Consider the following 27810-nt stretch of genomic DNA (forward strand, 5'->3'; position numbering starts at 1 on the left):
TGAGGGGCAGCCTTGAGAGCACAAGAACAACAGCTGTGACTTGTCATTCCATATTCTTTATGAAAATATGCTTATGATATGAATGACATAACTGCAATACTTTATGCAAGATGGCTCATGTGAGATATCATTAGAAAGGTTATGACTTACTGAATGTGATTATCCAATGTGTATGCCTGTATCATTTCTGTATCTGAAGTTAAGAATATTGAGTATGTATCTGTATTTCAACTGTGCTACTTTGGGTGATGCCCACTGCTAACATTTCAAGTACAACAATGGAAAAGCCAGACAAGGCGGATGGCCCATCAGCAAGGACAATAGACTGTGGAAAAACTTGGCCTTCCTGTGGACCCTCCATACTGCCACTGACTCATGGATGCTGTGATCTTACAGGGTCAGGTGGTCTTGTCACCTGATACTAAAACATTACCTAGGAGGACTTGTAACTTTCACTGTAAGGGAAGGGAGGGGGTCAAACTAGGAAACAAAGGACTCCTGCCTTATGCAAATCCTATTTAAGAGTGGGGAGAGAGGTAATCCAGGTAATCGGTTCTCCCTGCTACCTCACCCAAGATGACTGCTGGAAACAACTAAGACTAAACAGGGGGAAAGAACTCGGCCCAGGCTGCAAGGGTGTCTGGCCTGGCAAGAAGATTATTAAAACCACATTTAGGGTGAGAACTTGCATGTAACTGGTTTCTTTAGTGTGTTAAGCTTAGTTTGTGTGCTCTGTTTTATTTTCTTAGTAATCTTCCTTGTTCTGTCTGCTACTTCCTTAACTACTTAAAATAGACTTGTTAGAGTTAATACATTTATTTCTGGTTTACAATATAACCCAGTTTATGTGATTTCTAACTGGGGGTGGGGGAGGAGTTGTGTACACCCTCCTCCACATTGAGGAAAGATGTGAATTTAATAATATATCTTTGGGTCTGTACTCAAAGAGAGGTGGACATCTGAGTGCTGGAGCAAGTTCCTTAAGTGGAGTCTTCCCAGAGCTGATCTGCAGCTGAGTGTGGCCCTGCCTGTGCATGTGTTAGAGGAGGTTTTAAGAGCCTGGTTCAGCAAGACAGGTTAAAGGGGGCTCATGCTGGCAGAACAGGTAGACTCAGTGGTATCTCAGTGCATCAGAAGAAGTGAGGTTCTTACCCACGAAAGCTTATGCTCCCAGTACTTCTGCTAGTCTCAAAGGCGCCACAGGACCCTCTGTTGCTTTTTACAGATTCAGACTAACACGGCTACCCCTCTGATACTTCAGTGCATCAGGTGGCTTCCCAGAGCTTTGGCACAGCAACACTGATATCAGTATTTAAAGTATTACTTAACACCATGAAATCACCTTGGCTCCTGAACCTCCTGATAGATTTAAAAAAATTAATTGTAGCTTAATTTTTATTTTTTATAGGAATCTGAATATCCATTTTCTTGTACTCATTTGAATTTAGCAGATCAAATTGAAAGCCATAAAAATTAAACTTCAAAAAACCTCCCAGTTAATTGTAAAAATGTTACATTAACTACCTTTAAATGACAAAGGGTCTCCCTGGGTTTCCACCTCTTTTTCTTTTGTTGCTGGTCTCATAGCTTATTCTCCTTTCTCTGCTGACCTGAACCAACCATTTCAAGGTTGTATAACTGTATGGAGTCACAGCCTTTGCTTGGAAAACCACTGTTTGTGTATTGTCTCCAGGGAGCCGCGTACATTTGCAAGCTCCAGGTACTTAGTATGGCAGCAGATTGTAGTGATGTTGTTATATGTGCCACCTAAAGGAACTTTGAAAGGAAATCAAGTCAGCCAAGTTCATGCATACATTCTTTAGAACACGGGGAAAGCTGATGGTTTTTTTTTTTTNCAAGAAGGCAGTGTGTGTGTGTGTGTGTGTGTGTGTGTGTGTGTGTGAGAATATTGGTTCCTTTTGTCTCTTGGCTTCCCTTTATTAATAGATGTATGTGATAGGTGGGTGGGAGAAGATAACTTTATTGGCTCTGCCCTTTGGTGTCCGTAGGCATTTCTCACTTCCTCTGAAAATTGGTAGGAATGGCACTGCACTTCTGGCAAAAATAAACCAACTGTCTTAGAGTTAGGCTAAAATGAAATTGGCTTGAAGAGGCAGAAGGCGCAGGTTTCAGTCCAGTTAACAAGATTTCCAGTGTGTCAACATGTGTTCCAGCATGTGTGATGCTGTATTATATAGAACTGTCATTACAGAGGTTGATGAGGCATCAGAAGAACCACTCCATCCACTTCACTGTCTCACATATGTCTAGATACAAATTTGAATTGTACTATGAATTCAACTTCAAGGCATGGAGAAGTACTGCATTCAGAATATTTCAGTATTTGGCCAATTCAAAATAGAATTTATATAATATGTGGGTTAGGTTTTTTTTGGATTCTTCTGTAAATTAGTTTTATTTAATTTGGCAGAAATGTTTGGAAAATATAAGTTTATTTCATGGGCAATAAACTACTACCGTAGGTGGTCTGATTTAGAATTGAATCCATACACTGAAATATTTTCCAAACTCCATCTGTTTCCTTCCAGAATGTCGTGTTATGAAGTCGTCATATTCCCGTTCACCTGGTACACCAAGACAATCTGGATCCAAAAGCCCAGGACCCTCACGTCGAAGCAAGTCACCTGCTTCAGGTACAATTATAAGAAAATAGCTGAATATTCAGAGCATATGAAACTTGTAATTTGTTGAATGGACTTAAAAGATTGCCATCTTTTTATGAAGTGGAAATGTCATGTATTTCATGATGAAGAACCTGAAACGCCAAGTTATGCCACATAGATTTTATACACTGAAATGCATTTATTCTGCATCCTGTAAAGAAAAGAGATTCTTTTTCATTATAAGCCAAAAAGGTTTGAATTTGTGAATGTTTACAGTGGCTTGTGCTAATTGTACATTTAAGGATAAATTTTCAGCATGGAGTTGGATTTGCAGAAGACCCCTATTAACTGAAATGGGATCATCTGGTTAAATCCCCATTCATTACATTAAAAATATACCCTTCTGTGTTTCAAATTTAGGGTTTTTCCCCTTTCATATATTGAACACTGTCAAAATATAGCAGTTTGCTTCTTTGAGCTGTTGTAAGTTGCCCTGTGAAATTGCATAAACACCTTTTCTTCTCATACTTCCTGTCATTTTATAGTAATGTCCACATTGTCTCTTCACCTGTTGCTAGTCTGACTGAATAGCACATTTCCAAGCATTGGGTATTTTTACTTGAAAATGAGAAAAATGGGAAAAATTTTGCTTTTACCTTTTACCTCATAAGTTGTTGTGGTTTTCCCTCATCCCCACCCCAAAATACAGCAAAATTCAAATGTTTTTTCTCTCCACTGGGGAAAAGTGACACTGGCATTGAGCCATTGAATATTAAAATATATAGTGCCATGTTCTGATTGTGGTTATATGTGCAGTTCCTGTGTGCATATCAAAGACAGAATATGATCCTATTTTATTATTTTCAAATCAATATTTACTGCCTTGTAGAGTGATTTTCATTGTCATTTTGTGTCTTTTGTATCACAAGTAAAAGTAGGATTTTTTTTAGTTTCAGAGAACAACTATAATCATAAGAAAAGAAAGGGCAGTACATAAAAGGCTGATTTCATAACTGATGTACACATACATCATGCAAGCCTGTTAACTTCATTGGGGTTGTATGGGGTGTAACTCTTCAATTAATTTAGTTCAAAATGTAGCGATTAGTACTAATATTTTCATTTTATGATTTATTTATACTCTAATAAAGCTCAGAATGTGCTAAGCAATGTCCACAGACCCAAGTAGACAGGTTGTGCACCAAAGTTTTCAGTCTAAAACTTTATTCTGCTCAAACCTTTACATAAAAACAAAGGGTAAAAATTTCAAAAGTGCTTAAGTGGTTGAGGTGCCAAATGTCCTGTTTTGAAAAGTGACTTAGGAGTCTCAGTCCTATTGAATGTCTTTTAATGGGACTCTAGGCTCTGAAATCATGATTGGGACTTCGGCACCTTGATCACTTAGATGATTTGAGGTTTTTACCCCAATTGTTTGGTATTTATGCTTATACTTACCATACTTTCTCTTTCAGTTTTTGGTGGTGGTTGTTGCTTGTGCATTTCCCTTCTTCCTTTGTGTGTATGCTGAATAACTTCTCTCCTTAATGTCTTTCTCCTTTGTGTCAAATGAATGAGTGCAGTAAAGAGGGGTGGCCACTACTCCAGTGCTTATTCTACAGCAAAATCCCCAGGTGAGCCATTATTATTATGGCTTTATCTCACCATCATGCCTCTTACCTTTCCATTTACCCTTCTCTCCATTTCCATGAATGTATTACAGTTTGCTACACACATTTTGTGCTCTGGAAAACAAAAGCACATTGGATCTATCCTACTTGTTGCTGTAGGTCTTTGAGTGGGCAAGAGATTGAGAGTGTGAGTGATGCTTGTAACTGCCAGACATCTGCAGACAGTGCAGTAAAATTAGATTTATTAAGGTATAATTTGACTATATATAGAGAAGCAGCCTTCCAAGCCATGAATGTATATAGTCATTCTAGAGTGTGTGATAATGAGAAATTTTAATCAACACCACCAGACAAGATTAGCTGGAGCTGAGACAGAGAATTGCTGAAAATGTAGCTAAATTCAGAATAATGTGGGACTGATTTGCTACTAACTTTCATCAGAACAAGTCAGGCCCTATATGTTTTCCAACTTTTTGTGAAGCAAATGAAATAAATATAGTTTTTCTTGGATCTCTGCTGTTTAAGTCTAAGTCCTAGATCTACAATCTGACAATGTATTTATGTGGAAAAATGGGTCAGCCGTGTCCTAAACAAAAAAAAACCCCAACCACCTCCATTTCCCACATAAATATATATATTCTTAATTGGCAAGTGGCTTACAAAATTGGACCACACTGGAAATACAAATTTAAAAAATCTTTTAGTGTTGTTTAATTGTGGCATTGCATATTCCATTTAAGGAACTGGGGAAAAGGAAATGTATTTATTTGTATTATAACTCATACTCAAAATGTGCTTGCTGCTACCACACATTATATAGAAAGACACAAACCCTGCTCCTAAAGTGCCTACAACTGGAGAACTGATTTAGAAAAGAAAAGCTTTGTGTACTCGCGCAACAATCAGCAGCAACAAACAAGTTAGAAATACATAAAAGTATGACTGACTCTTTTTATTGAGAATGTCAAAGGAAGGTATTGCAGTTTCAATTGGCAGCTGCTTTCCTCCTTTTCCTTAAAGTCCGTCCATGTGACATCTCCACTTCTTGGGGCTGAGGGGGCTCAGCCCCTCTCCCCAGGATTGGGCCCTACGGATCTGTTCTCACTAGAGTTACAACTATGTTCTAGCACTCATCCAGAGTGGTTGCAGAAAACATGGTTGAGATCTATCCACAGGTCAGTCTCTTCTTGTGTTGTCTCCAGCACAATACTGTGTAGCTACTAAACATCTCTTGGGCAGCTATCCTATACTGCATCTGCAAGGGATTAGAGTCGGGGGAGAGCAGCATGCAGAACAACACCAGCAGCCCAAGGGGCAATGTACTCTGGGATGTCTTACTTCAGATTGCTGGGAGGAAGGAAAACCAGTTGGCAAACCATTGCACAGACCTGGTTAGGGGTCCTTTCCACACCTAACCTGAGTTTTATGAATGAGTTACAGGGAGACAACCATGTCCCGGCCTAGGCCTCTGACAATGGCAAAATATGGTCAGCTGACACAGTGACGAAGTGTTTACCATGCTGTGCATGTAATGGTTTAGAGACAAATATGGTACTAACTGGTTACAAACCGAGGTAAAAGTTATCACATAGGCAGGGCTGCCCAAACATACCAAGGCAGGCACAAGATTGTGAGCTTCCTATAAACTATGTAAAATGAGTTTATTAATAAAAGTGACCATTTCTGCTCCTATAGCACTATTTAACTGATTTCAGGCAGAATTCTCTACACAACCTTCTTTTATGTTCACAGGCTGTTTTTGTTTTTGTTTTTTGTTTTACTGATAGAATTTTAAAATTGAAGTTCTTATATGGCTTTCCAGGAAGTGTACAGTATAAAATAATAACTAACACTTAAGCCTTTTCATGCAATTTATGAAATTAAGGAAGCGTTATTATCCCCATTTTGTGGAAGGGATGTCTGAGTAAGAGTGAGAGAGGAGATCTTCCCAAGACTCTAAGGGACATTCAGTGGGACTTGTGCACCATTTAGATGTTTTTGAAAATCTCCTCCAGAGTGACTTGTCCGGGGTCATAAGGTGCTTGGTCCTGCTCTCTTTAAAGCCAGTAGTAAAACTTTCATTGATGTTAGTAATGTAGGATCAACCCCTTAGTGATTCAATAGCAGAGTCAGGAATAAAACTGGGATGGTCATCAGATTCCAAGAAGACCGATTCCCTAGATAAATGGTGCTTAATTTTTAACCTAGCATCATGCACATTTGGGAGGATCATTTGTTAAGGCTGTGGAGCTGCTGTGTAGTCACAGTAACCACTGAGATCACAACTGTTCAAGCATTACAAAATAAAATGGAGCTGTGTAGGAAGACTCCTCAGTTCCCAGAGAAGTTCAGTATTGTATGTTGGCTGGCATTCGCACAGCAAAAAACAATGATGGTGCTTAAAAGAGTAGTGCATAGCCCATTAGAGAAATTCTTCACACATCTGAAAAAGTGTAGGTGGTTACTTGTGTTTCCATGGAAACAAAATGTTTTGTTGGCAGGTTTTTGTTTTTCTTAAAGGAGAAACTTTCTCCCACTGTGAAGTGGTGTTATTTTTTTTGCTCTTTAGTTTCCTGATCAGTTTTTCCTCTCCTCGGGCAAACAAGGATTGGATGCAGAAGCAATACATTGCATCATTTAATAGAGACTCCTTTGGTCAATATTATGAATGACACCGATTTAGCCCTTTTTTGGAAGAATGTAGGACCTGAGCTAACTGCCCCTCAAGCCAATAGAAGTACAGTGGAGGTTTTATTAGGTCCTGAATAATTAGAGGGGTTAAAATGGGTAGGTTCTTGACATCAGAGATTGTGGGGAGGGAGAATTTTTCTGTTAGCTGAGAATTTTCTCATTGATGCTTTATAGTAACTCCTTGAAAGTTCAAAATTGAAATGTTAACTTTTTTGGAAAATGTTTTTCCTACACACAATGCTCTATTATTAAGGGTTCAGTTAAGAACCTGTAGTCTAGTACGGGTTGGTCCCCAAAACACACACATTTTATTTTAAATGAAAACACAAATCACCTATAAAGTACTAAGTTGACTTTGCAAATGGGGAAGAGGAAAAGGGAGGTCAAATTTTGGCAACCTGAATTGTATCTCTTTAATATTTTGTTATGATACCACAATAAATTATGCAACTTAAAGACCCAATCCTCCTATCTTTGTGTACCCAAACCTTCCATTGGCAACAGGCAGACTGGCTCTCGTGAAACCGGAATAGAAATGCAGTGTTTTGTATGTGCAAAGGATGCAGCCAATTTCCAGCCAATGGGTGTTTGAGTGAGCAAAGGATACTGTATTGGACTTTATGATTCTTTCTGAGATGCTGGGATTGGGCCTATTTGGTCTTTATGTGAGTAAACTCAGATAATACCTCAGAGAGGCACATTATATTGCAAAAGGCATTTGTGTTTTTATCTTTTTAATAATCTTTTCTTCCTCTTGGTTGCCTTTGTTGCTCTGGTCAGTCAATGGAACACCCAGCAGCCAGATATCCACTCCAAAATCTACTAAGTCCTCCAGCTCTTCACCAACCAGCCCGGGGAGCTTTCGGGGACTCAAGGTAGGTATTGCACACCTTGGTCTTTTGCAGCAGAAACTGAAACTTTCATGCTAATAATCAACCCCTTACTAATGGAACAAAGTTCTAGGTGGTGATCAAGAATAAAAATCAAAAGTATGTATATACCTACAAGAAATCAAAAACTATTTCTAGACCATAAGCCATTCTTGCTGGTTTAATTATTGATTTAAGTTACTTGGCAGATTTGGGGTGAGATTCTGTGATGTACCTCTCTGAGGTACAGCGCAGAACTCTGAGTCTATGGGGGCACGGGGGGGCACTGGTGGCTTTGAGCCATCTCTGTGCCTACTTGATCCCTCCCTTCCCATGCAACTTAGAAAGCCTAAAGCTCCAGTAACCTCCCAGGGCTGCTCTATGGGCTGCAACACTGCATGCTGCTGCCCCACCCCAACATGCCCCTCTCGCCCCTGGCAAACTCTTCCTGCCCCTTACATTAGGGCTTATTAGGGGATTCTCTGAGGGCAGCCTTACAGCTGGCGGGCTTCCACAGTGCCTGCACCAAGAGAATCCTCCCCTAGTGAAACCATGGCTTTCCCTTTACCAGGGCTCTGGCCCTGTTACCTTATGTGTGGGACTAGAATGGTGGTGAGACTTTTGCTACTGTCTTTTGTAGGAGAATTTTCTAGTGAATACATAAATTGCAGCATTTCTCCAAGTGCACTAGAGGATTCACTCCCTGATCATTCTAAGTTGCAGCTCCCATTGTTGAACATAATGGTTGTAAAGAGGATGCATAATTTCATCAAACATAATTGTCTCAATTTAGAGAGCATAGAAAGGACAGATCACAATTAGAGTGGTACTCAGGTTTGGGTTTTTTGACATACTAATTATTATTGAATCTTTGTCTATTTCGACTGCATATTGCACTGATTTCTGGCAGGCTTCCCCAGTGAGCCTGCTAGAAAGGAATTTTGATTGACGTGATAAGTTCCAGTATATTCTTAAATTACTTGGTTCTTGGCAGTAATTTTGATGTGCTTCTCTTGCATTGAGTCTACAGTGCTGAGCTATACTAGTTTCTCTTCGCACACGGGCTTAGACTGATCTCTTGCTATGCACTCTGTCTTTGAAAAAATGACGTGTGTGTAGGAGCAATAGCAGTTTTTACTTGTAACTTAAATCAGAATTTGGCTCAAAAAATCTCCAGTATTGTATCCTGAAGTTGCTTATGGTATAAAACACCAATATTGGTGGAATTGAGGGTATCTTATTTACAAGATTTTTCAGCTTCTGCATTTTAACAATTTCTTCTGCTTTATCTCATTTACCTCAATGAAATTACTAATGTAGAATTATAAATAATTACTATTCTGATTGCTTTTAATAGAGATAATTTCTGATCATAACAAGCTATTTTTAATCAAGTGGAAAGTCCTTTCTCCCTTTCACTGTCAGTTTCACTCAAGTAGCTTCTGCAGTAATTTTCCATTTTTGAATTCAGTCGATACTTGGTACTATTGGATTTTCATGTCAAATAAGCCATGCATGCATCATCAGAGTTGAAAAATGGCAAAAACAAACTAATCATCCAAAAAACATAAAGTACCTACCAAAGTAGTAGCTACCTCTCATTTTTCCCACTGGTATGCAGCTATTCAGAAGTAGACTCCAGCTGTGTTTTGGTCACTAGAGAGATGGGTATGCTTAGCTGGTTCATCTTGGGGTCAATGCCAAAAGGAGTTAATGCATTCTGTCACAACACTTGTTTCTGTTTCTGGGATGTATTCCCAACACTCATCTGTTTCTGGGAAGTATTCCAACATGCATGCATGAGAGTCAAAGAATTGACATAAAAATAGTAAGAGAAATATTGTAACACAGTTATACCTGTGCTTTTTAGGAGGCCATTGTATTTGTGTTTGGTTTGACCTGTCCATCTATGAAAAAGAAAAATTCAATTTTATTGTTTTGCTGGGCCTTTGCAGTCCTTGCTATATCCCACTGTGATGTCCTCTGTTGCACACTGTGCTCTTACATGCACAGGCTGGCTTCCTGCACTTGTATTAAAGGTGCAAGGAATCGTTGTCCAGGAAGTGACAGGTTTCAGAGTGGTAGCCGTGTTAGTCTGTATCAGCAAAAACAACGAAGAGTCCTTGTGGCACCTTAATAATAAATAAATTTTGTTAGTCTCTAAGGCGCCACAAGGACTCCTCGTTGTTTTTGTCCAGGAAGTGACCGTGATTGCAGCTGAGGAAAAAATGCAGATGTTGAAACTATGACAGAACATTTATCACATTGAAGGCACAAGATGATATGCTGAGGGTTGGTTTGTTTGAAAAGTTAATGTTTTGGCTGCTGATTTCATTGTAGGCATGTGTATTAATATGTAGAATATTAACAGACAGAATTAAGAAGGTATTTAAAAAATTGCTAGTGGTTTTGTGTGTGTGCACGTGCAACAATTCATGCAGTAGCTCTCAGGAATTCAAAGGGCAGGGTTCTCCTATGACACTTCGCTTCTTGTTTTTGTTTTTTTAAGGTTTTTAAAACCCAGACCCAAATGCTCATTCTACTCCACAGTTTTATAAAAAAGACAAGTTACGGTTACTTACGAATGCTGTACTGCTGATTGAGCTCCCCTTTTCAATGGCAATTGATATTCTGTATAGAAAATAAACTGTCGTTTCTTTGATTAAAGTGGATAACAATTCTGGTAACAGTGTCTAGTGTTGCATAATAATTGGGGACAATTATGATGAGGTCTTTTTGTCTGGAAGAAGAGAACAAATCAGGGTTGATTTTCAACTTATTGAAATGATCATGCAGGAATAGCAGCTGCAAACACAATACCCTTGCAACGCCAATAGCTTCTTGATCTCCAGAGCAAAGTATATGGCAAATTAAGTACATGGCGTATTTCACCATAGGCTTGAAGTTGGATAATAAATGCTAAAGACCAGGGCAGAGCTTGAGTGATAATTCCAGACATCAGGGCAGTAAAATAGCAAATCATAGTGACTTTAGTAGCAATTTTTCTTTCTTGATCACAGACCTTGACCCTTACATCATATTCTCTTCATACCACTTTTCCTTCAAAGCAAAATGAAGAATTGTTTCACTCCCCAAGGATTTCCCTCTCCTTCTCAGTGTACTGGATCCATGGAAATGGTACTCTCAGGGACAGAAAACCAATCACAGGAAACAAACTCTTGAAAGAAGAACAGCTTATCTTTTTATAGAGGGGCTTTTTTCTGCCCTGATAAACTTTCATCCAGAATGTCATTGTGCTAATTCAGGTGTTCATGTGGCCCTGTTGTAGCCAGTGTCACAAGATATTTATGTGCCAGATGTGCTAAAGATTCATATATCCCTTCATGCTTCAACCACGATTCCAGAGGACATGCATCCATGCTGATGACGGGTTCTGTTCAATAACTATCCAAAGCTGAGCGGACTGATGCATGTTCACTTTCATCATCCGAGTCAGAAGCCACCAGCAGAAGGTTGATTTTCTTTTTTGGTGGTTTGGGTTCTGTAATTTCCACATCAGAGTGTTTGCTCTTTTAAGATTTCTGAAAGCATGCTCCATACCTCATCCCTCTCAGATTTTGGAAGGCACTTCAGATTCTTAAATGTTGGGTTGAATGCTGTAGCTATAGTTAGAAATCTCACATTGGTTTTGTCAATGAAAGTGTTCTTAAAACAAACAACATGTGCTGGGTCATTATCTGGGACTGTGTAACGATGTGAGACTCTCTGGTGCGGCGCCTCCTGCTGGTGATCCTAGGGATAAGCTCGATTCCAGTCTGGAGCACCCTCTGCTGGCTGGTGGCTCACCTGCCACTGGCCCCGTCTCCCTCCTGGCCCCTGGTGGCCTTTACCTCGGGGTTCACCCACTGCAGTACCCCCACACTACTCTGGGTCTCCCCTCCCAGGGGAACCCCCAACCCTCTCACCCACCTTGCCTCAGTGGCTACAGCCAGTCATCATCTAGCCCCTGCTCACTGGGGCAAACTGCAGTCTGTCATGGCCACTCATCATTGGCAAGGAGGTTTGGCCAGCTGCCGCTGCCTAACCCCAGACTGCACTTCTGCAGCCCCAGTACCTTCTTTAGGCCTTGCACAAAGCCTGCAGCCTGGGGAGTTGCCAGGCTGGAGCTCCCAAGCTCCTTTTGCCTTTCCCCAGCACTGCTCTACCTCTGGTACCCTGCTCCCAGGCAGCTAGGTCCTTCTCCCTCCACTGCTAGAGAGAGACTGCCCCAGCTCCTGGCTCACAGCCCTTCTGTAGGGCCAGCTGTCTCCTAATTGGGCGTGGCCCCAGCTGTGGCTGCCTTCCCAATCAGCCTACTCTATTGGCTCCCCGGGGCAGCCCTTTCCCAGGGCTGTTTTAACCTCTTCAGGACCGGAGCGGGGTGACTGCCCTGCTACAGACTGCTATAACATGAAATATATGGCAGAATGCGGGTAAAACCGAGTAGGAGACCTACTATTCTCTCCCAAGGAGTTCAGTCAAAATTTAATTAATGTATTATTTTTTTAATGAGCGTCATCAGCATGGAAGCATGTCCTCTGGAATGGTGGCCAAAGCATGAAGGGGCATATGAATGTTTAGCATATCTGGCACATAAATTCTGGCTACAAAAGTGCCATACGAACGCCTGTTCTCACTTTCAGGTGACATTGTAAATAAGAAGAGGGCAGTATTATCTCCTGTAAATGTGAACAAACTTGTTTGTCTTAGCGATTGGCTGAATAAGAAGTAAGACTGAGTGGACTTGTAGGCTCTAAAGTTTTACATTGTTTTGTTTTTGAGTGTAGTTATGTAACAATCTACATTTATAAGTTGCACTTTCACGATAAAGAGATTGCACTACAGTATTTGTATGATGTGAATTTAAAAAGATTTCTTTTATCATTTTTACAAAGCAAATATTTATAATAAAAATAATATAAAATGAGCATTTACACTTTGTATTCTGTGTTGTAATTTAAATCAATATATTTGAAAATGTAGAAGAACATCCAAATATATTTAATAAATTTCAATTGGTATTCTATTGTTTCAGTGTGATTAAAACTGCAATTAATAGTGGTTGAATTTTAAAATCACGATTAATTTTTTTGAGTTAATCGCATGAGTTAACTGCCCTAGTTTTAATCAAATCTCTGAACTTTTTTCACATTACCAGTCCCTTGTAAACTGAACTTCTAGTGGAGTGTTCTTGCAGGCCCTGCATTTTGAAATGAAAGGTAGTAGTTGTGGCCACCAAATGGAAGATCACTGTGCATAATGTGAGTGTTGGGGAGAGGCTTACTTTCACTTTTCAGCATAGATTCTGATTTGCTGAGTCATTCAGAAATTTGAGTGTCCTGGATAATGCAGGATGACTTAACAAGGAGGACAGTGTTCTTTTTACTCTTCTATAAGCTGATGACTGACAGTTGAAAAGTACAACCCTTCTGGTTGGCATCTCCAGTGACCCAGATCTATAATGCCCTTAAAATGCATGTTTTCTCCTTGGCTCCAGCAGATCCACTACATCCGCAGCTACTAGGGAGCACTGCACCATTTATTTAAAAAAAAAAATAAAAAAGCAAACTCCCAATTTAAAAAGGTTAATCAAATCTGTCAGAAGCATTCATTTAGGGGAAAAGAAGAATAAAGTACTTAACATTATGAGATTTTTAAGCATGGTCTCGGACTTTCCAATGCTCCCTTGTGTGTGTTTGGTTATTAATAGACATCAGGATTTGTGAAGTGTTTTTTGAAACTCATCTCAGACTGGTTAATTCAGCTAAAATGTTTAATTTTCTGTCTGACATTTAAAACTGTTTTAACAATCCAGGTGGTGAAAACCACAGCAGCAAACCGGTTTAGGTGATTGGTGTATCCAGCAGACGTGTGTGTCCAGCTGATGTTTTGTGTGTCTCTTCTGAAATTAGGTTCCATAAAACCCCGCATTGCTTTGTAAATTTCTGTAAATAAACAGGCTTTAACTTTGAGGCATAGTTTTGGAAACCCAATTAATCAACTAAATAGCACTGTGTGTGTGTGTGTGTGTGTGTGTTTTTCAATGTGTTGAGACCAAATGACTACGGTCAAAGGGCCTGATTATGGCCCTGATTCAGCAAATCTCTTACGTGCATGCTTAACTCATTAACATCAGTGGGACTAGTCTCATGCTTAAAGTTAAGAATGCACTTAAGTGATTTGCTGGATCAGAGCCTATATTCTTGTGGGATTAAAAAAATTAAAATTTCCCTTTAATCATGTTAACATGTTCAATTTTAAAAATATATATATTTCCACAAAGTTGATCATTTTATTCTAGTGAAATAAAAATAATAGAGCTTGTAAGAGGAATCCTTTAGATACTGCCTTCAGATATTTATATTTAAATATCTTCACTGTTTATGTAATAGGAAGATTTAGACTGTCTCTGCTAGAAAGTGAAACATGAGCATGATACTTAGTGTAAAGCCCATTTACAGCTATCATAGATGGGCTTGGAATTCTGAACACTCTTACTGAAGAGGTTTTGAGCTGCATGGCAGTAATGTCAGCGTAGTTCTTCAACATTTCTAATGCAGCCCAGCCAAGTACTTGATATTACAGTGGAAAGTGAAGAATTTAATATATAGTGCACCAGCCAAATGTGGGACTGCTGGGTCCCATTTATATCAGGCTCTCTCCTATTGAGTTAATGAAGAGAACTTGAAATCAAGCAGAAGACCAAACAAAAATAATGGGGTCTCTCACTGTAGCATGGGGTTCGGGGACAAGAACTGCAATGAGCAAGCAAATATAAAGCAATATGTCAGTGACCGTGAGGATTTTGTCCTGGGACTGTCCTGGCATAGAGCCTCAGTCTTTTGTCAGTTTTGTCCCATGAATCAAAATGGATTAGAGCTTAAGTGTGCAATAGGCTTTATTATTTTTTTTAAAGTGGGAAAACCTAAGATAACACTATGGTGGCTATTTCACTGCCCCTTCTTAGTACCGCACTTCCATATGCATATGTTCACTCATGGTGGTTATCTTGTCACCTTCTGTAGCAATGAAGACATTCTTGTAATACTCAGAAACTCCCTCATAGCCTTTAGCAAATGAGCCTTCTAAAGTGCCATGCTATGTATTATCTATTTCAATATTCTATTTCATACCTATCACACTATATATTCCAAAAGTTAAAATAATCAAATACAAATAGTTGGCCACCAACTAGACCATGCTTTCCGTTGACTGTTAGGTGGGTAACCCTCACAGACATTAAAAATCTAGGTTGTACAGATACATCTTCGCCTAAAAGCTGCTGAATTCAGACTGACTCATCCCTGGAGGGAACAAATTCTAGAGATGAGGGCTCTTCATGGAGAACACCTTGTTGCCCAACCTGGAGGTGCATTCCAGCCGTTTTCTAGTCTCTTCATGTAGAATATGAATAACACTCCAGATTCTCAGCTGCATAGTTAAGACCTTATCACTCATTTCTATTTAAGACAGCATCCAATTTACATGTCATCTTCAAGCAACACCTTAAAGAAAAGTTGTTATATACATGTCTCACTGATACAGAATTGCAGTACTTTTCTCATAGCCTCTTCCAAGAAAATCTAAGCTTGGTTTTATGTTTTTTGGGTGAGGGCGGGGGGAGAGAAAAGAAAGAGTTTGGATTTTTTTGTCTCATCAGCAGGTATCTGTTGATCTTATTCCACATATTGTCTTGTTGGAGTGACTGACTGCATAAGAGACCTATATCCAGAATTAGATAATTACTCATAACTAGATATGGAAAAAGTTGGGGGCGGGCTAGGGGAGTAGGTAATTTTATTGCAGCTGTCTGGCCCTCTTGTAATTCTGTAAGCCTTATTTTGGGTTATCTCAATGGTCCTTGGCCAGATTTAAAATAGCTTTATGAAATACCACTGACTTTTTTCATCACTCCCGTCGTGTTCTGTCCTTGTATTGCTGTGGTAGTCATGCAGTTGACTGTTTGAAGGTGTATGGGGAACACTTGCGTCTTTGGAAAAGCCCTGAGCTTGTCTTCACAAAGATGCTTCCTTTCCTTTATAGAAATAATATAAATATTTAAACTCATTAAGAATCAGATTGGAGAATATCAAGACCTGTGTAGTCAACCTCAAAACAATATCAGCTTGTGGGAATCAAAGTGTTCCTCTTAGGTCTTTTGGAAACATTCACCATTTCACCATAATTTTTATGGCATAGCTGCTGCCAGGGAAGGGGAAAGGATTTCTTACATTTTAAATGTTAAATTAAATGTTCTTCTTTGTACAGTATTTCCTATGAAATACTGTTAGCAGATTTATGATGACATTGTAATACAAATTATAAACTATAAAGATGCAAACCACATCCAATGCCACATGACTCACTTGTCTCCTGGCTACTGCAAATGGTTATTTTAAATTCCTAGAGCCACTTCTTATGGACTTACACAGTAGAACCATTCAATGTAATATAATATGTAGAATGTAATCAAATAATTTCACTAGCATTAATTTGCCACAGACTATAACTGTCAGTATTAACTCAACTGCAAATGTAGTCATAATGTAATTATATAGTATAATGGCTTACTAAATACTTTCTGTACAAGGTGATTTCCTTAGGGATGAACTTAAAGAAACCTTAGTGGTGCAGAAATAGCACTGTATGCTGTGGGTCCCATCTCTCTCCAATAAATAATATTTTACTTTTATAAGCTTAATTGTTTTGAGTCTTCAGTTAATTTAAAATTTCAGGTGATAAGCTTCCTGATGTGACCAAAACAGACAGGTTTTTGGGAAGCTGCTGTATTAGAAAAGAAATTAGTTCCTTTAAGTTAGTTTTAAAATGAGGTTTCCCATTACTAGTTTCTGTGGCATGAAGGTCTCTCTTGATATTAATGAATGACTGGGAATTGGGTTGATGACGAGAATGGTTAGTCATGCCATACCCCTTAGGCTAAATTAATGTGTTCATTGCATCTTGTCACACTGAGCACCAAAATACATGCTTTAAATTCACAGGCAGATCTACTGTGAGTGTCCTTGTTGCAAGGCCATATATCAGAATGTCACCCAACTTCTCCAGCTTTGTCAAACAACCACTATAAAATAATGCCATATACAGAACAGCATGTTGGATGTTTGTGAAGCTGTGGAAAATTAATACTATTCCACAGAGGTTTTGGTTTTGCACATTTCTGCCCGAGGAAGCTAAAACGTTAGTTGGACAGGTTTGATTTTTAGAACAGCTTTTGTATTTTTTGTTTGTTTTTTGGCAGTGTAAGTGAGGCTTTGTAACACTATATTGACTAGTTTTGTAAATTGTGTATGTGTTGTAAAGCGTCTTCTGTGTGTCACTGAATGCTGTGTTTACTTTGGTTTAGTGTTGATTTTGCTCTGGATGTTATGTGAAAACATGAATTGAGGATGCGACTTGAGGGAAGGCAGAGGTGAAGATTATTAAACTGCGCCAAAAAAAAAGTGCTAACTGCCACTGTGTGCCTCAGTGGGACATAGCTGAGAATACCAGATTCAGGACAAACTGCTGAGAAATAAGGCAGACTCACCCCTAATCTGGTGGTTATTCTAAACTTCTGTCTTACTACACTGGTTAACAGCAAGTCAAAAATGCTGTTTCCTTAGGCATTCCAGCCCTTGCTTCACCACCCAGCCACTGGACTTTATGATGAGTAGTTATTGAGAACTAATTTAATCAATCAAAGGGTTCTTCTAATCTCAAAAGATCAGGTCAATATATAACTCACATCTTACTCAATCACTGTTGCCAGTCCTTTAATATCAAATATCTAAAGGTTTATTTATAAGAGAAAAGAAAGAGGAGAGAGTTAAAATGGTCGAAGAATTCATATACATACAATCATTACAAAGTTCTTGTATCAGGTTTGTAGCAGTGATGTTACAGACTGCTGGCTTGTAAAGTCTCTGGTGTCTTCCAGAAGATTTGAAAGTCCTCAGTTCATAGTCACTATGTTCCTCTAGTGTAAATCCATAGTCCAGAGATTAGAGCATTGAAGAGGCAAAATGGAGATGTTGGCTCTTCTCCCATGTGGATGGAATTTTTACTGTCTCAAACAAAGTCCCCGGCTCAGTGTGTTGAAAAGTACAGGCACAAGATGGAGTGCCGGGGCACATGAGCAAGTCATATGCCATTACCCATATTCTGGCTAAAGCATTCACAGGAAGGCTCACCAGGCGGGGACGAGCTTCTTCGGTGGCTTACTGTGGTATTTAATGGGCCATCAATTGAATAGTCCATTCACAATGATTTTACGTTGTGGGTGTTACTCAGGAATATAGCACATATGTAGGATGCCAGCACTAGGGTGACCATGTGTCTGGTTTTCGACTGGACCACCCGGTCAAAAAGGGACCCTTGCAGCTCCTGTCAGCGCCGCTGGCTGGGCCGTTGACTGTCCTGTTGGTGGCATCGCGCAGCAGGGCTTGCAGGCTCCCAGGAAGCAGCCAGCATGTCCCCCCTCTGGCTCCTATGTGTAGGGGCAGCAAGGGGACTCTGTATGTTGCTCCTGCCCCAAGTGCCAGGAGCTGCGGGGGCGGCACCTGCTAACAGGGCAGTGCACAGAGCCACCTGGCCACGCCTCTGTGTAGGAGCTGGATGGGGGACATGCCACTGTTTCCAAGAGCTGCTTGAGGTAAGCGCTGCCCGGAGCCTGCGCCCCTGATCTCCTCCTGGCCCCAACCCCTGCTCCAGCCCTGAACCCCATCCCGACCTACGAACCCCTCAGTACCAGCCTAGAGCACCCTCCTGCACCCCAAACCCCTCATCTCCAGCCCCACCCCAGAACCTGCATCCCCAGTCAGAGCCCTCACAACCCCCCACACTCCAACCCTCAGCCTGGAGCCCCCTTCTGCATTCTGGAGCCCCCCAGCCCAGAGCCCTCTCCTGCACACTGAACCTGTTATTTCTGGCCCCACCCCGAACCCACACCCTCAGCCCAGAGCCCGTACCTCCTCCCACACCCCAACCCCCTGCCTCAGCCCAGAGTCCCCTCCCATAGTCCCCTTGGCTCCACTCACCCCCAGCCCGGAGCCCCTCCTGCACCCCAACCCCTTCATCCCTGGCCCCATGCCAGAGCTCTTACCCCAAGCCGGAGTCCTCACCCCCTCTCGCATGCCAACCCACTGCCTCAGCCTGGAGCACCCTCCTGCATTCTGAACTCCTCATTTCTGGCCCCAGCCTGGAGCCCTCACCCCCTCCCCTGAGCCAGCCTGGTGAAAATGAGTGAGTGAGTGAGTGAAAGTGGGGAGAGCAAGCGACAGAGGGGGGGAATGGAGTGAGAAGGGGCAGGACATGGGCGGGGCCTCGGAGGAGGGGCGGAGAAGGGTGTGGGGCAAGGCTGTTCGGTTTTGTGCAAGTAGAACGTTGGCAACCCTAGCCAGCGCATAGCCAATATTTATAACTTAAGATAGAAAAATGATTCATGCATATAAACAGGATAATCATATTTAGGATATCATAACTTTGCCATTAACACCTTACAGGATATAGTTTGCACAAAATGTGTTGCAATTGTTTAAATGGCAATATCAATTATATAAATGGTCATATCTCAATCATACAGCATCACACTAATGTACAGTACTTTTAACTAATAGCAGAAAGTAGAAAGTAGGGACAAATTCTGCCTTTCAGTATGAATTCTTTGACAGGTGTTGCAGAAATTGGAGAGCGGAATAGAGTCCTCTGGGCTAAATCCTTCTCCTCAGAGCATGGTCCATGTGATTGTGCTGTGTAAGGAACAGGAAGTGGGGAGTTTGTGTGGGCTGGGAGTAGATGAGGATTTCTTCCCATTTCCAGGCTGCAAAATGATAGTATATTCACTGTATTAACTAATATAGTCTGAGTTTCTGTGCCTGTTTTTTCCTTTATTATATAGGGAATGGCTGGTAGACTGGTGAGTCTGTTTGCAAGTCCAGTGCCCTGACTCTTCCCCCATTTCACCTCCAAAATTTCCATGTGCATTGTGGTGCAGGAAGTCCTTATGGAGCTGTACCTGCCAACTTAATTGGGGTAGCTGGCTGCTGGAATTGTCCCTTAGCTCTTCACAGAATAGAAAAATAACTTTCTAATCTTTGGCAGTTTTTAGAAAATAATCTCTTTAACAAGACTGCCTGCTGTTCTATCATTTTGTTGGATAAAAAGAAATTCAAGAGATATTGCAAATGCTGGTCATCCTAAAACATAAATGTAGTTGTTCTGCTTTGTAAGTATATGCACATAGACTATGGCATACTATGGTATAAAGGAGGGGATGTGTCACTGAAAGATCCCATTCCCATAAGGGTGAGCAGGCAGGAGCCCCAGGCCCAACCCCTGCTCTGCCCCATGCCCTGCCCCCACTCCATCCTTTTCCTGAAGCCCTCACCCCTGTCCAGCCTCTTCCTGCCCCCGTCCCACCTCTTTCCCACCCTGTTCTGACCCTTCCCTGCCTCTTACTGCTCCCCTCTGCTCCTTCCCATACCCCCAGTGCCTCCTGCACACTGCTGAACAGCTGATCACGGCGGGTGGGAGGCACTGGGAGGGAGGGGAAGGAGCTGATTGGTGGGGGTCACCGGGTGGGAGGTACTAGGAGGAAGGGGAAGGAACTGATCCACAGGACTGCTGATGGGCGCTGAGCATCCACTATTTTTTTTTCCATGGGTGCTCCAGCCCCAGAGCACCCACGGAGTCGGTGCCTATGATTGAGGCAGAAAGATTTTATGGGGAGGGAGCGCCATGTGCATCATGAAGCCTACCATAAATACAGAGAGCTTGGATAAGCATTTTGAGAGAGACCCTCAGTTGGTGTCAGTTGTTGAAGCTCCATTGACTTTCATGCAGCTTTGTTAGTTTATACCAGATTATGATCTGTCCCCTAACTTTTGATAAATATGAATATTTATTTACCTTTCCAGGCTGGAGAATGGAGGTGGAGGGGAATCCTGTGTATATTAATCCAGAGTTTTTGTACAGTTATTTGAAGAGTTACAGCTCATCATCTGCTCCTGCAGCTTGGAGGAGCATAAAGCACTGTGGGAGCATTACAAACACTCCTATCCGTAGGTCTACTGGGCTATACAAAGCCTACAGGGGGATTCTCAGGACATAGTGTAGTGCTTATATGTCCCTTTCCTTCCTCATCAGTTTAGTGTCTGATCCTCTCACAGGCATTGAGGAATTATTTCCCTACCTCACCAGAACACTGCAAGGATTATTACCCCAATTTTACTGCTGAGGAATTAAGGCACAGAGGATCTGATCCATAGCCGATTAACTCCCATTGATTTCAGTGGGTGTTGGATTAGGCCTAAAGAGGTTATGACTTGCCCAAAGTCATGCATTAAGTGTGGCAGAGCTGGGGCTAAAACCCTGAGTCCTAGTCTAGTGCCTTAATCACACACACCACCATCCTTCCTCTTGCTTTTCCGTTATTCTTGCCTGCATCTTTCTATCGCAGCTCACTAGAGAGTAAGATTCTAGTACATTTCACTATCCTGCCTCTCACAAGGATGAAGCTGTCTAGAAATGTGGATTGGATGATGCACTATCTTCACCTATTATCACTTATTCAATGACATTTTAAAATCATAACCAAAAGAGAGAGTAGATATTTTTGCTGATGACTCAGACTTTGCAGTTGTACAAAGGTGGATCAACATTATTATCCCCGTTTTACGTTTGGAGAAGCCGTGGCACTGAGTCGTTTAGTCACCGACTGAATTACAATCTTCTGTTAATGTCATAAACAGGACACTTGGATTCAGTTCCTAACTCCTTTATAGCAACTAGATAATGCTGCTTTCGTTATGAATTAACTTCTGCTGTTTAAAAGTTGTCAATAGGAAGTGGTAACTATCCAGTTGCTGCTGACACTATCTGATAAGCAGCATTGTTTCTGCAGCTTCATAAAATTAAGTTGCACCATATCTAGTTACTGTACCTTTAGCTGTTTTGTCACTTTAGATGCCACTGGAAACTTGAGCACTCATTAGCATTATGTGAGACTTTAACAATATCTTTCTGCCAGTTCAGTTACTTCACTGACAGTAGTGTTAATGACTTAAAATATTCAGCAATGTAACGAGACAATGTTAGCTGAAATTGAAAATGCTGCACTTGCATTCCCGGGTGTTGTGCAAAGCCTTGTTTCAGCAGATATTGAGCTTAAGGGAGAGAAGCATTTTAATTCTTTTGTGGTGAATGGTGAGAACTGTATTAACCCATGAAATAAGCAAGGAAAAGGGCCACAGGGAACAGGTATAAGTGTCTTGTAAAGGAGGAAGGAAGGTGCTTTTAAATACCTATTAATTTAATAGAGCACCCATATGTTTTGAACTGAAATGGGAAGCCTTGTAAAACTTAACATACTGGTACATAAATCATTTCACTGTTTGATTGCTTTCAATTGCACAAGTCCCTGCCTCCTTTTACAATAACACTGCACTGCTTTATATATCACTGTGTGTGATGTGAGGAAAGAACTTTTCTTAATTAGTTGTGAAGATCCTGTTAACATGTAGTACCTGTAAAATGGAATTACTGTGGGAAATGTCATCTTGTCTGAATTTCTCCTTAAAAAAATGTTTACTCTGTCTCTTTATTTTTATATATAATAGTTATTAAAATCTGCATTGTACAGCTGTGATGTAGAACAGTTATTTGACTTCAGTTTCTCTTAGTTCTAAGCATTCACTTCAGTAACAGTATTAAAAAAAAAAAAACCCACTTAGGGCTGACCCTAGCTATTCTGGGGCCCTACGCAGCCCCCTCCGCCCCATGGGGGGAGGGCAGGCTGGCTTGGGGGGCAGGGAGGAACCACCCCCCTGCACTCACTGGCGGCATGGCTGGGGCCGGGTTGCTGCACTTCCTGCCGCTGGTGAGTGCAGACCCAGCCTTGCTGCAGTCCTCAGGGGAGTGGGGGCAGGGCTGGGGTGGGGGCTTTGGGGAAGCGGCAGGGCTGGGGCGGAGCAGGGGTGGGAAGAGGCGAGGCAGGGGCTGGAGCAGCACGTAGCTGTGCAGGGCACCAGGAAATTTGGTGCCCCAAATTTTCTGGTGCCCTACGCAGCTGCGTACTTTGTGTATGGGTAGGGACGGCCTTGCCCACACTAAATTTAAAGCTAATTTTAGTGCTTGTAGAGGTGCCAGACTGCTAGCCCTAGATATTGAAGTTCTCCTTTTAGACATAGAAATTAGTGGTGGCAATGCAAGCCTCCCTACACCACCCTCCCAGCATGCCACAGTGCTAATCTAAAGAGACTATGAATCAGGGTGAGAGGGAAGTTCTATTAATGAAACTACAAACAGTACCAGTTGTGATGGTGGATTTTAAGGTTATGGACTGAGACCACTGACTCGTCGTGTATTGGCCTCTGAACTGTGTGTAGTAATGACTCTTGGCTACTACAGATTTTGAATATGGCTTAGATGTAAATTTTTTTGTAGTCCTTACTGGTCCCTTGGTTTGGGGGAGGATGGAATTTCCTTTCCCCACACTGACCCCATAAAGCCCAAGTATCACTTCAAGAAAGTAGAGAGAATGACATTTGCTGTGATAAATCCCAGTGAAATCAGTGGTGTGACTCCTCTCATAAACAGGGCCTCAGGACTGGGATCCCAGTCATTATGGACAGCCCTAGTGCAAGGTAACAATGTTGAATAAGTATAAAAAATTAATATGTATAAAAATTAAATTGGGGAAAGATAACTCATTTTCTTATTATTCATTTTAGTAATGTTATTATCAGAAATAATGGATTTATGCATATTTCCATAGATTCCTCCACACTGTGGCTCTTCTTCCAATGTGAATGGTGTGCCTGAACTATTCCATTGCATAAGTCCTGAAGGTAAGCACTTAAACCACTGTTTGCTACTAACCTTCACAAAATCTTTGTTCACCTTTAAGTGACTTTGTTAGCTCAGTGATACTAGACAACTGCTAGCAATCCATCAGATTTTAATCTTAGATCCTTGACATACCTTACTAAATACTTAATGTTGGATAAACTGTTACTGCACTTGCTATATCAAGTCTGTACTGTGAGAGAGATGAATTAGATTCTAAATAATATTTCCCTTTTACCAAATGGTAGCAGATTTTTAGACCTTACAGGTCAGTTTCCCATTGGAAGACAAATCAATGTCAGGCTATTATCACAGAATGTACCTACACCTTGTTTCCTTTAACAAAATGTCACAAAATGCATAAATCCCTCTTTCAGAACCGTGAGCTGAAGCCACCACTGTCCTCTTACAAAGAGACAGCTGTCTTGAGCCTCTTTCTCTTCTGAGTTCCCCTGGAATCTCACTGCTCAAAACATTGGCTCAGCTCCCTGGAATTTACACCTGGGAAACCCTCTAACCCAAAGCTAGGTCACATGGTCTTGCAATATGGCCTGGCCATTTACCCTTCTTTTATGCTGTTGTTATGCAACCAACACACAGGAATTTCGGAAAATGTTTCACTGTCCAGAACATGCTTAATCCACACAATCCCATTAACGACTGCCTGGATGCAGAGAGAGTTTCATCCTGAATGCTTAACCTCAACAACTCATCACATGCATGCCATAACAATATCTTCATTAATACACTCCTCTTATAACTTGATTTAATATGTTACAAGCGCCAGCTCTGGTCTAAAATTTTTCTTTATGTATTGGCTTCAGGACTGAGGCCTCCATTACAAGAAGATTTCTTTGTTTCTAAAGATCTGACCTGAGGTATTCAGCCTGCCAGCATTCAAGGTTTTTCACCCAGTCCATCTTTATAGCATTATACTAGTCCATATTTATAATCATCTCCTTGCTCCCAAGCAACATTATCCTTAGCTGCAGCTTCACCAAGTCATTCTGGAAAAAGCTGTAGGATGCAAAATGAATAAAAAAAACCCTGCTCTTCAGTCAAATCCCAACGGGCACTTTAGAGTGATACAGTCAGCCCATTCATGGAAATTATGAACATTGTGTCTATGGTGACCCCGCAAAAGTAAGATGTTTGCAGTTGGACTGGAACTGTTGTCTTCCTCATGGTAGCCCATTTTGCTGCAAGTGGAGCCATCAGACCAGCCAGGCCTCCTATTCTAAACTTACCTTTTCAGTTCTGTAGGAGATCATCTTATGGATAAATCTCTGTGACCATTGTGGGAACTTTGTTAATCTTTTTGTTTTTCATTACAAAATAAACAATCTTTTGAGAATAGGGAGGCTAGTAAAGCATTCGTGATCTTGTTCCTACAAAAATACTTGCAAATTGATGTCTCTTAATGTGTGTGAAAGAGTGGTGGTAGTCAGGGTGGGAGAGCAAGATAAGAAACTTAATAAAGAACAGGTTTTAAGGCCATGATCTTTTTTGTCCCTACTTTACTTGACGTCTATTTCCAGTGTAGATAGAAGTGTTGCTATGATCTAAAACTAGTTCTTGTCTCTCTTTAATAAAGCGATTAAGTCTTTAAAATGGGATGACACTATGATACTATAGAATTAACTGGTTTTAAGGAAAGACACAATGTTATAAAAAAAAGTAACGTTAGCAGTTATAAAATTTATCTGTAGTTTGGCACTATGACAAGAAATTTGGTACATAGAAGTTCAGTGCCAAATTTTCTAGATGAATGGGACCTGACTAGCTCTTTAATGAAACAAATCAAAGACTATGAGATCCATAGGCAATATTGTCAGTAAAATGTAATGTCTCTTGAATGTTTTTGGTTTAATTGTAATACACAAGCAAAGTGTAATTGCAGTCTTCAATATTTGGTTGGATATGTTGTTGCACCTTAGAGAAAGTCTTGCATAGGTGATTTAGCCAAGAGACTTGTATGATAGCTGCAGTCTGTGCTAAGCAAGAAGGAGTCAAGAGTTGTTACATTTTTATGCTATAAGAAGGGCCTCAAACAACATAAAATATGTTTCATTAGTGATCTGAAATTTTCCTCATTAGTTAAATGCATAAATAACTGTCTTTTTTCATTACCAAATTTTTACTGTTTTTCGTGAATTTGTAATTCCATTCCTTTTTTCCTTTTTTTGTGCTCAAGGAAAACGCCAATGAAAAATAAATTTTAAAAAGAAGGCCCTCTTAATAAAAAGCTAAATGTGTCAAGACCTAGCTGGAGTTAAATATTTAACTAGAATTTCTGTCACATTTGGGATTTGTCAACATAGATTAATAATATATTAATGTTTTCCCTATATGTTAACAAGGACAAGAAGGTCACACAGCTCTGATTAAGCTTTACCAGTTCTTTTTGCTGTTTTGAAATAAAAACAAAGGGACAAATTGTACTGAACATAGTTTATTTTTACATTCCTATTTTGTATCTAGGAATATCTACACTATACTCTTGAACTCTGTGGGGATATGCCAGATTGCTGATGTCTCTCTCCACCTTACATTATTGTCCTTGCTTTTTGTGCAGGTGTGAATGGAAACAAGTGCTCAGGGTCATCCACTATTCTTGAGAAATACAGAGTGGGAAAGGTGATTGGTGATGGCAATTTTGCTGTAGTAAAGGAGTGCGTAGAACGGTAAGCAAGGAAGTTGTTTAGCTATTTTTCAGTTCTATTTCTTTTATTCTGTTGATTTAATTAAACAGAATCCGGTGTGTATGTCTGAGACGGTGTGTAGAAAATATACACACAGGTATACATAGTATAAATGTATGTCTATCAATAGTATGTATGACCAAACCAAAAAAAATCATAAAAAGTCATGATCGTGCAAAAATGAGAAATAAATATGGCTTATTCTTCTTCGAGTGATTGCTCATGTCCATTCAATTTAGGTGTATGTGCTCACCACATATACCAGTGCCGGAAGTTTTTCCCTCAGCAGTATACATAGGGGACCGGCTCTGGCGCCCCCTGGAGTGGTGCGCGTATGCTGCGGCGTATAGGGCACCACCAGTACCCTCCACTCTGTTCCTTCTTGCCACCAGTGACGGTGCATGGAACTCATGCTACTTCAACTAGAACTGTTGCTTTTCATTCGTTTGAACTCATTTGCCTCTTGAAGATATTACTGTGTATAGTTTCCCTCTAGTTTAGTTCAACCTATTTGTTAAGTTAGAGATTTAGTAGGTTCCTAAAGGGACTTTGCCTTAGGAGGGGTATGCCCCGGTCCCCAGGCTTTAAACCCTGCGATCGCTGTAAAAGGCCCCTGCCCATTAGCAATCCACATAATAGTTGTTTATAGTGCTTGGGTGAAGGTCACATTAGTGATAAGTGCAAAATCTGCAAGTCCTTCAAGCCCAGGACAAAGAAGGAGCATGACATTCATTTGAAGGCGCTTCTGATGGAGTCTGCCCTTACCCCGATGCTGGAGCAGTGCTCCGATTCAGCACCGAGCACTATAACCTTGGTGCACAGTGTCCCGCTGGTACCATCTACGAGCTGGCACTGGTCTCCTTCCTTGGCTCCAGCCAAGAAGCCCAGGATGATGGGGCAAGGAAGGTCTCCAGCTTTCCTCAAGGGAAAGGACGAGTCTGGGGTGGACCAAGGCCCTGTCTCTGGTGTCTCTTCACACCCTTGGGGATTCTGGGCCACAGCTCAGGTCGAGCGGTGTAGCCCAGCCTGCTCCCCGCTGGATAGCGGTGGAGGTCCTCATCAGCTCCGGGCGCCATCCACACCAGAGGCCCTCAAAGCGGCGCAAGACATTATGTCCCTCCCGGTGCCAGGGTAAGCCGGCATTGGGACCACCACAGTCTCCACCTTTCTGGCACTGCTCTCTGTTGCGGGGGATGTTCCACCTACGGTCCCCCTCTTGCAGCCAACACACTTCTGACCGTGATAGGCAGAAGTTTTGCAGCCCATTCCAGTCTCCGGACCTCAGATAAGGGCAGAGAGGCTCGAGGCGCAGCTCATGGTGACTGGGCGCAGACCTTTGGAGGCATGCGCCGCCCAGCAGGAGTTTTGGCGTCGGTGCCCGGAATCTCCGTGGCACCAGTGCTGCTCCAGGGACAGGTCGAGGGGCCGACAGTGCCAATCCCCCAGGGTGGCG

General features: G+C 41.2%; 1 protein-coding gene across 1 annotated transcript in view; it reads left to right on the plus strand.

Moving 5' to 3' along the window:
- Nucleotides 1-27810, plus strand: part of DCLK2 (doublecortin like kinase 2) — a 121766-nt gene that overhangs the window by 44588 nt on the left and 49368 nt on the right. The window contains exons 3-7 of the mRNA XM_034771512.1: nucleotides 2550-2654; nucleotides 4205-4255; nucleotides 7724-7818; nucleotides 23585-23657; nucleotides 26231-26339. Coding sequence (XP_034627403.1) covers nucleotides 2550-2654; nucleotides 4205-4255; nucleotides 7724-7818; nucleotides 23585-23657; nucleotides 26231-26339 — 433 coding nt within the window. The remainder of the gene's footprint in view (nucleotides 1-2549; nucleotides 2655-4204; nucleotides 4256-7723; nucleotides 7819-23584; nucleotides 23658-26230; nucleotides 26340-27810) is intronic.

This window comes from Trachemys scripta, chromosome 5, assembly GCF_013100865.1.
Source record: "Trachemys scripta elegans isolate TJP31775 chromosome 5, CAS_Tse_1.0, whole genome shotgun sequence".
Taxonomy (NCBI): domain Eukaryota; kingdom Metazoa; phylum Chordata; order Testudines; family Emydidae; genus Trachemys; species Trachemys scripta.